General features: G+C 46.5%; 1 protein-coding gene across 3 annotated transcripts in view; it reads right to left on the bottom strand.

The window, feature by feature from the left end:
- Nucleotides 1-756: 756 nt before the first annotated feature.
- Nucleotides 757-10,446, bottom strand: part of LOC115378738 (inhibin beta A chain-like) — a 14,443-nt gene continuing 4,753 nt past the window's right edge. For all 3 annotated transcript variants that reach the window (XM_030079204.1, XM_030079202.1, XM_030079203.1), the window contains one exon: nt 757-2,725. In XM_030079204.1, the coding sequence (XP_029935064.1) occupies nt 1,902-2,725 (824 nt within the window). In that variant the 3' untranslated portion in view covers nt 757-1,901. The remainder of the gene's footprint in view (nt 2,726-10,446) is intronic.

The raw sequence follows: 10,446 nt of genomic DNA on the forward strand, positions 1-10,446 counted from the left end.
GAGGCTAACCTGCTGCTCGCTGAAGTGTTAGCATGTGAGCCAGCGAGCTGGAAACACACAGATCATTTGACATCAGCTCTTTTTTTTTGTTGTTGTTGTTGTGTGTTCTGTCGAGATCGATCCCAGAATCTCAGAAAAGTTTGAAGAAGGAATTTGAGCCAAATCTGGACTTGTCCTCTGCTCAGTGCCTCGTCTCTGCCGGCTGGACCTTCCTGCCGCGCGGCGCCACCACAAAGATGGCCGCCGCGGACGTTTGGGGTTTGATTCAGTCGTGGTTTCGTGTGGAAGCAGCTCCACGTCTCGTTCATCAGGTCAGTACTTCATATTTATACATATATATATATTTATACATATATATATATATTTATAGATATATATGTGTGTATATATATCAGTGAAATTCCAAACGCAGCAAAACAACTTTTCCAAACTTCATTTTTGCAGCCTCAGACTTTCACCTCAGAGCCGCCGGCTCGGCCGATCGATATTCTTTATTGACGCTGATTCGTTACACATATAAATAAATAATATATGCATCTGTCCAAAGGATAAAACACAAACCCCGAGGCCGAGGGCCCTGCTAGCTCCACTCTGCTGCTAGCTCGTGTGGCTACATGCTAATGCTAGCGCCTGCATGCAGCCGGGGCAAAGAAGATCTGGGCTTGATGATAACAACAACAACAACAACAACAACAATAATAATAATAATAATAATAATAATAATAATAATAATAATTACGAGAATTCATGTTCATTTGAGTAAAAATAATTTAAATTTCCACTTCAGACGTTGACACTGTTTCCCGCCACAGTGCCGGGGGGCGGGGCCAGGCTCATGGCGCTGTGGGGATCGAACCTGCGACTTCACAGTTACAGGCCGAGGGGTGGGGGCGCTCGCATGGCAGGAAGGTCCAGTCTGTGCTGTCTCACTCTCTACCTGTCTCACTCTCTACCTGTCTCACTCTCCTGTCTGTGGCTAGTCGATACCGAGTGGCGCTATAGTGCAAAATGAAAACGTTTGTAACGTTTCTTTAAAAAAAAAAAAAAACACACACACGAGAATTAAAAATACAAATGCAAACAAAAGAAATATTATTAACAACAATAACAATAATATTATTAATATACTTAATGACAATAATAATTAGAAAGAAAAATTATCATGGTAACCATAGTAACATAAAGAAGTGTTTGGTTCCAGCAGCCGGGCCAACTTGTTTCTTTCAAGTATCTCTCGACAAATGCACACACACACACACACACACACACACACACACACACACACACACACACGCACACACACACACACACACACACGCAGCCGCACACTCAGCACAAATTTATACTTCCAAAACAAATAATAGAAAAGAGTCTTCCTCGTTCTTCCTCTTCCACTTTGAAAAAGTAAACAGCTGAGAAAACAAACCAGAACGAAACAGGAACATGTCAACAAAGGAAAATACAAATATGATCATAATACTTGAAACAAGTTGCATAGTTTTGAGATTTTGTGTTTGTGTCTTAGTTTTTCAGGCACCTCGGCGCTCCGAGGTCGGACTGGCGGAGCGGTGCTTGAACGTCTCAGCGTCATAAATAAGCGTCTGGCCTCGCTCCCTCCCTTTGTAACAAAAATATATTAGATATTCTTTTTTAACATCTTTTTTCTTCTTTTTTTTTTAAATTGTGAAAGTGCCGTCGAGACTCTGAGTTCTGCTGGGGGGGGTGGGGGGTGGGGGGGGCGGGAGAGGAGGCGTGTCCTTCGCTTCGTTTCCCCTCAGAGGTCCGAGGGCCGGAGGAGGGACGGGCCGCCGGCTCCTCCGGCCGCTCTCCGGCTCTTTGGGGTCCCGGGTCAGACTCTGCAGCTCCGCCTCCTCCCCGCTCCGCTCCGGGGGGGCGGGGCCTTACGAGCAGCCGCACTCCTCCACGATCATGTTCTGGATGTCCTTCTTGATGATCTTCTGCTCCTCGTTGTAGTAGAGCATGGACATGGCGCGTAGCCGCGTGGGCACGCAGCACGAGCGCAGGTTCTGGAAGGGGCTGTAGCCCCGCATGCGGTAGTGGCTGATGACGGTGGAGTGGAAGGAGAGCGTGGAGCCGGTGATGCTCGCCACGTGGGAGGGGCACTCGCCCTCGCAGTAGTTGGCGTGGTAACCGGGCGGCGCGATTATCCAGTCGTTCCAGCCGATGTCCTTGAAGTTGACGTAGAACTGCCTCTTGCAGCAGACGCGCACCTTCCCGTCGCACTCCAGCCCGCGCTTCCTCCGCCGCCGGGGCTCGCCGCCGTCGCCCTGCCTCACCACCGCCATCAGGAAGGGCCGGTGCGACTGCTCCCGCTGGTTGGCGCGGGGCGACGCCTCCGAGCCGCCGGACACCAGGACGGGCGTGGCGCCGGCGTCGGCGCAGAGCGGGCAGGACACCCGGAGGCTCAGCGCCGCGCCCTCGCCGCTCTCCAGCAGCGTCTGCACAGCCGCCGACACGGGGAAGGTGTGCCAGCCGCTGCGCCGCGTGTCCACCGTCTTCTCCGCCAGCATCACGTCGTCCTGCGGTGGCGACGGGTGGCCGCCGCCGCCCGCCCGGCGCTGCTGGAACAGGCGGATGGTGACTTTGGCTCGGCTGCGGTTCGTCTTCGCCAAACGGAGGAAGAGCCAAACGTTGGCCTGTTCCACCAGAGACAGATCACCTCCCTCCTTAGACAGGACGAAGTTCACCACACCCTGAGAGTCACCTGGAGAGAGAGAGAGAGAGAGAGAGAGAGAGAGAGAGAGGGAGGGAGAGAGAGAGAGAGAGAGGGAGAGAGAGAGAGTTGATCATTATCACTTTCACCATCTGCACCGTTTTCTTTTCTCTTCCTTTCTTTTCTTTTGGTGCAGGATTTTGGGTGAAATGTCCCTTTAAAGCACACACACTAACTTGTACTCACACACACACACACACACACACACACACACACACACACAGTGGGTGTGAGTCAGCCACATCAGTAGTACATATTCATCTACACACACAGCACATATGTCATTATGTCTGTCTGACAGGCCCTCACACACACTCACACACACACACACACACACACACACTCACACACACACACACAGACACACACACTCACACACACACACGGCTGCTGATCAGATTCTTCCTGCTGAATCAGCAGAAGTGGTCAGAGGTTGTGGAGTCACACATTTGCATGAAGTCATGTTTACACACACACACACACACACACACACACACACACACACACACACACACACACACTTTTTTTAGGCCATTTAATCTTTGCTCTGTCAAACACTCATTCCACTGTACCGTTACACACACACACACACACACACACACACTCACACCTGATTGATTTAAGAGAAAAAACAAACAGCAGCCGTGTGCTTTGTTGTTAATCCTAATCCTAATCTGAACATGGCAGTTTCGCTGCAGGTGCACGTCGACTCAGCAGGTGAAGCTGAGAGGAAGCAGGAAACCAAACGTCCGACACTCTGAGCCGCACTCGAACGCATCGCATCGCTTTTTCTCTGAGGCAGGAAACTGAACGTGAGGACAGCGAACGCAGCGCGGGCGTCACATGTTGACTGAACACACCCTGTCACCACAACACTGGGACCAATGTGTGTGTGTGTGTGTGTGTGTGTGTGTGTGTTTAAGAGTCTCTTCTTTCAGACAGTCCTCACACACACACACACACACACACACACACACTCCCATCAATTCACCCATCTGTCCAAACACAGCCGCTACTCATGACAAACTCTGTGTGTGTGTGTGTGTGTGTGTGTGTGTGTGTGTGTGTGTGTGTGTGTGTGTGTGTGTTGCTGTCTATTGTCTGGTCCTAATCCCAAATTGAATGGACGAGCTGCGTCCGACAGCACTAAGCTGAGCAAACCTCACTCAGAGGGGTGTGTGTGTGTGTGTGTGTGTGTGTTCTTACTGTATATGCACTTTGTCAAGTGTTTGTGTAAATGCATGCTTTGTGTGTGTGTGCGTGTGTGTGTGTGTGTGTGTGAGAGAGAGAGAGAGAGAGAGAGAGAGAGGATGTGTGTGATAGTTCAGTTTTTCTTTGTGAGAAAAAAAATCTTAATATTTTATATTTTCTGCGTTTCAGCGCCGTGTTGCGTTTAAGGACCGTCCGACTGATTTAACAACAGCAGTGAGGAAGACTGAGGGAAGGAAGGAAAGACGGAAGGAAGGAGGGAAGGAGGGAAGAAAAGAAGAAGGCAAAACAAAATGGAAGTGTGATTGGAATTCGGTAAAGAAACAAAAAAGAAAGAAAGAAAGAAAAGGTTCAGCAGCTTCTGTTGGGATTTACAGTTTGCACAGCTGTCTCTCTCTCTCTCTCTCTCTCTCTCTTTCTCCTCTCCTCTCTCTCTCCTTGTCTCTCTCTCAGTGTTTCCTTCTGTCCTTCCTTCCTTTCCTTATTTCTTTCCCTTCTTTCTCTCATTCCCACACACAAACACAGAAAATAACATTAATACACCTCGTTCCACCTCCTCTCTCTCCCTCTCTCCCTCTCTCTCTCTCTCCCTCTCTCTCTTCTTTTATTCAGCACTGAAAGATGGGATGAGTCAGAAAGGAAAGAAAGGACATTTGATGCTCTTCAATGAAACAGCACACATGAAAGAGAGAGAGAGAGAGAGAGAGAGGGCGGGCGATCGAGCTCGGCGGTGGCTGACACATGTGACAGATGTGTATATGTGAGTGTGTGTGTGTGTGTGTGTGTGTGTGTGTGTGTGTGTGATGGTGCGAGCGCCTCATGGCAGCAGCGACCTGCTGCAGCAACACAAGCTCGCTCGCCCGCCCTCTCTCTCTCTCTCTCATGTTTACATTAAAAGGATCAAAGAGGTTTTTTTTCTCGACATGTTTCTGCAGCGCTGCAACTTTCACACTGTAAAACTGTACAACTGTAAAACTATAATACTGCAAAACTGCAAAATTGTACAACTGTACAAATGTAAACCTGTAAAACTTTGAAACTGTACAACTGTAAAACTGTAAAACTGTGAAACTGTGAAATTGTAAAACTATGAAACTATAAACTGTGAAACTGTACAACTGTGAAACTGTAAAACTGTGAAACTGTAAACTGTAAAACTGTAAAACTGCAAAACTGTAAAACTGCAAAACTGTACGACTGTAAAACTGTAAAACTGTAAACCTGTAAAACTATGAAACTGTGAAACTGTAAAACTGTAAAACTGTAAAACTGCGAAACTGTAAACCTGTAAAACTATGAAACTGTAAAACTGTAAAACTGCAAAACTATAAAATTGTGAAACTGTACAAATTTCACACTGTAAAACTGTAAACTGTACGACTGTACAACTGTAAACCTGTAAAACTATGAAACTGTCAAACTGTCAAACTGTGAAGCTGCTCATGCTCATGACGTCACAACACGGGAAGTCAGACTGCAGCTGAGGAAGAAACTACATTTCCCATCATCCCACTGCTGCCGTTTGCAGATACAGGACAGAAGAGTAGAGTTTGTAGAAAGGCTTTACGCTGGAGGAACTTTGATTTTCCCAGGAAACGAGCAGAACGTGTCCGCCGTGTCGACAAAACATTAAAGTGGAAGTGAACCGGTTCAAGTGAATATTTTTTACAGTGTCGCTCAGACAGACAGCCACAGGCTCCGCCCACTTCCTCTCTGACAGGTATCTGAGTTTACTTTAGGAGGGGGCCAGCCGTTCATCTCAACACACACACACACACACACACACACACAGAAACAGCACTCTGGAGGCCGAACAAAAGGCGAAGCGTTAATTCAGACGACAGGATGTCAGCAGCTGGTGGCTCTGAGATTCAGAAAATCAATAAAACATAAAAAAAAAAAAGATAAAAAAGAAACTTGTTGGTCAACAGATGAACTTCAAGTTGATTGTTACTGTCAGTCTAACACTTTAGCGTCAATTAAATATCAAAGTTTAATAAAACCAGGAGAAATATATAGAGGGACAGAATGAAAGAAAGAAGAGAGAGAGAGAGAGAGAGAGAGAGAGAGAGAGGGGCGAGAGACCTTGACTCTGTGCTAATGGCGGTCACGCTGGATTTTGCTGAATCATGTTTAGTCAGCACTTTAGTCAGCCGTCCAGCCGGTTCACCGGAAACGGACAGGAGTGACGCCTCTGTGTCTGCGCACTGCAGCTCTGAGGACGCAAGTTTGACGCAGCGCCCCCCTGTGGACGGGAAAAACCCCACAGCTTCTGCCTTTCCTCCGGTCTCGCCTCGACTCCGAAAAACTGAGTTTTTTTTCGGAATATATTTTGTTTTTGTTTTTTTTTAACCTAAAAACAAAGCTTTTTCTTCAGGCCTCAGTGTGATGCTGCTGTAATCCACGTCGCGGTGTAACCTGGATTACGGTGATACGGACTCACTCAGGCTCATCTTCACAGCTCAAATCTGCTTTTTCTTCCAACCAGGTAAAACATCCACCGGTGGGATGAGGTAATCTGAGATAATCCCACACGTCTCCAGCTCCGTTTCACTGGTTTCAGTGTAAATGTGTTGAAAATCAGCCAGGGCGATCGAGAAAAAGACACTTGATCCAAGAACAATTCTGGATACAAGTGGGATTATCTCAGATTACCTCATCCCATGGGCAGCTGATTGACCTTGTTGGTGGAAAAACAAGATTTGAGCCGTGAAGACGAGACCAACATGATTTGTTTTGTCACCGCCGCCGCCCTCGATTCGTCTCGAGTCTCATTGTGTTTTCACATTTGGCGTTTTTTTTTTTTTTTTTTTAATGACGTGTTTATGATCTGTTTTTAATTGTTCAGCAAACCAAACTTCTCTCACGGGACGCAGCGCCACTGAAACTCAGATGCCAGCTTCTCTCTCTCTCTCTCTCTCTCCCTCCCTCTCTCTCTCCACATCACACACATGCAGTCGGTGCGTTCCCAGGCCGGGTTATTTATAATGAGAGAGCGGCCCGTGCAGATAAGCGCTGCACTCTGACAGTCAAATGCTCCCTTTTCAAAAATGCCAAACGCCAAAGAGACGCCGCCGCTCGCTCTCTGACACGCCAAGCATCCTCCTCCTCCTCCTCCTCCTCCTCCTCCTCCTCCGCCGCCGCCGCCGCCGCCCCGAGAGAGAGAGAGAGACAGTTTGGACGAGGACGAGCGGGACGAGAATAGCTCGAATAAACAAGACAGAAAGACGGAGGAATACCAAAAAAAAAAAAAAAAAAAACACGCTTGGTTCAAGCTTTCCTGCCATGCGTACGGAAAGCCTGCAGGGCCAAAATTCACCGCCTTTAGTCTGGTTTAGCTCTTTGAAACCTGAGCAACTTGAGAGAACAGGAGGAAAAGGCTGACGTAGGACAAAAATTGTAAAAAAAACAAACAAACAAACAAACAAAAAATAAACAATACTGCAAAAAATACCAGAAAATTACAAGAAAATGAGTAGAATAATTAACACCAAATTTTGTTTTTCTGCTCGTCTGCCTCCATCTCTTCATCTCTCTGGTGTCTATAGGCTGTTTACAGGATGCACTGCTGTTCCTCATCGTCTTTATTTCGATTTGGCTTGACTCTCGTGTCCCCTGACGTGTAAACAAACGTGTAAACAAACCAAACCGAGGCTGAAGGCTTTCCGTCACCTGAGCTCCCTGCAGCGAGCAGCAGCAAACTGAGGAGGTTCATTTCCAAATCTCTCTCTCTCTCTCTCTCTCAAATTCAAATTCAAATTCAAATGAGCTTTATTGGTATGACAGATCAGAAACCTATATTGTCAAAGCTGTACACAAAATTGTTAACATTGAAAATGATTAGGAGTAAGTAAATAATACTCTCTCTCTCTGTCTCTCTCTCTGTCTCTCTCTCTCTCCTCTCGCTGTGTTCCTGTCCTCTTCTGTTTTTCTCGAGGGAGGACGACACAGCAGGCAGCCAGAAGAGAGGGGGAAAAAACTAAGACCTCTCACTCTGTCTCCGTTTCGGGACACCCATGACGTTTGTCCATAGTAAGCTAATGCTAGCAGCTAGCTAGCAGACTCACCTGTTCTGTAATGTCACCTTTGTTTGAGTGATCTCCAAACCAGCTAGCTCCTTAAAGCTAATTTATGCTTTTACAAGACAGCTAGCCCACTTACTAATGTTATATGTTAGCTGTCTCCAACCAGCTATGTCAAATTGTGTTAGCACGAGCTAACTTGCTTTAGCTGGCTTTAGCTGCCGTGTCAGCACAGACAGTGTGACGCTAAGCATAAAAAGCTAGCATCACTCGTTATATATTTTTTATTTTTTTATTTATTATTTTATATTTAAGCAAAAAAAAAGATATAACAATAACAACACCCCGGCTCAGACATGTAAAATTAAATTAGAAAAAAAAATACCTGTGACACTAGTTTAGGAAAAAAAATAAAATAAAATAAAATAAAATAAAATAAATAAATTATCACTCGCTAAAATGTTTAAACAACAACAAACAGAAACAATTTTGTTCAGTAGGAAGAGACAAAAACAATCAATCAGCTCTCACAAACAAACGAGGGAACGGCTGAAAATTAGCCAAACAGCATTCTTCCTGCCATTTTAAATATAAAATTCTACTGATTCTACTTATTTTTCGGGAGAGTTTCTCGTTTTTAATGAACTTCAGCATCACTGTCAGTTTCTCTGCATGTCGCTGCCACCGAGTGATCCATCTTCCCAGGCACAGACCATCTTTTGGGGGCCGGTTTACGCATCAAAGTGAAGTGGTGGGACGACCTCCCCCTAACACACACACACACACACACACACACACACCACCGGGGGGGACTCAGACCCTCAACATTAAACCCACACGGACTTGACCGTAAACACGCTTTAAACACGCTATAAACACGCTAACCGTCCACATATCGGATGTGAGGCGTCACCGCTTCCCGGCTTTCAGAGCAACAGAGAGCGGCTTATTCAGCGAGCGAGGGGCAGATCGAGGTTAGAGACAGCAGGGGAGAGAGAGAGAGAGAGAGAGAGAGAGAGGGAGAGGGAGGTGAGGGGTGGAAGTGCTTTGTGGAATGTCACTAATGATGTGTTCAATTAAGTTCAATTAATTGTCCTCTGTGTGCGAGAGAGGAGAAAGAGGGAGAGACAAAGATGGACAAAGAGAAAGAGAGAGAGAGAGAGAGAGAGAGAGAGAGAGAGAGAGAGGCAGGAATAGAAACAGGAATGCTCAACAGACCAGTAAACAGACAGACAGATGCACAGATAGATAGAAAGATATTTCCAATCACCCAGCAGCCAAGAATCCATCCTCCTTTCATCCCTCCATCCCTGCATCATCCTCCACTTCCCATCCCTGCAGCCCAGAATAATTTCCGAGCAGCGGCGGTTCCCTGAACGCATCACGTACATCTGACACAGTCTGACGGACGGAGTCCCTCAAACGCCTCACGTGGAAAACACTGAACTGCAGCAGATAAAGGCTCACTGAGCGGGTGGGTGTCGGTTCAAATCCCTGACTGACTGACTGACTGACTGAGTGACTGACTGGCACTGCCGAGGAGCCAGTGAGCAAACAGGCAAGCATGATTATAGTTAAGCAACCAGCAAAAAAAAAAAAAAAAAAAAAAAAGATACGAGGTTTTCACAGGACAGCGGAGACACGAAACCCGTCTGAATGATGGACGAGCCTGCAGGCAGGAACGCTCTCACACCTTTTTTTTTCACACATCCAGCAGACACATCTCCACACACACACACACACACACTCTCACACACACACACACACACACACACACACACACACACACACACACACACAGCCTCAGTGCAAATCGTTTTAATTAAAGTTATTTAAAAATGGATATCGTGACTGTCATTTATTAATCGTGATTTGCATTAAAGAGGTGAGTGAGCTTCTCATTTCCCTGTCTCTCTCTCTGTCTGCCTGTCTGTCCCTCTCTCTCTGTCTGCCTGTCTGTCCCTCTCTCTCTGTCTGCCTGTCTGTCCCTCTCTCTCTGACTGTTTGTCTCTGTCTTTCTGTCTCTCTCTCCGTCTGTCTGTCTTTCTGTCTGTCTCTTTCTGAAACTTAGCAATTTTCAGAACAAGCAGTTACAAAAAGCCACGTATTGAAAACCCAATACATTAAAAAAGATATGCGTACACACACATACCCACACACACACACACACATATACATACACACACACTCATACACACACATAATGAAAGCAGAGAAGACACATCGATACGAGACTTTCCAGAGATCTTCAGCTGAGGTCGATGGAAAGGCTTGTGTGGAAAGAGTCGGCAAGGCGAAGAGTCTGTGGGAGAGGGTTGGGATTAGGATTAGGGTTAGGTCACCTTTTGTTTTGTATTTCGAGCGAGGGATGGATAAGAGTCTGAGATTTGATGATCGGGGTGGATGAGTTGTGGTGTGAGGAACAAGGAGGTCAGCGGTACAGCAGGGGGCGACGTCGATCAGTGCTTTATATGTAATCAA

Source organism: Myripristis murdjan, chromosome 20 (assembly GCF_902150065.1).
Source record: "Myripristis murdjan chromosome 20, fMyrMur1.1, whole genome shotgun sequence".
NCBI lineage: Eukaryota > Metazoa > Chordata > Actinopteri > Holocentriformes > Holocentridae > Myripristis > Myripristis murdjan.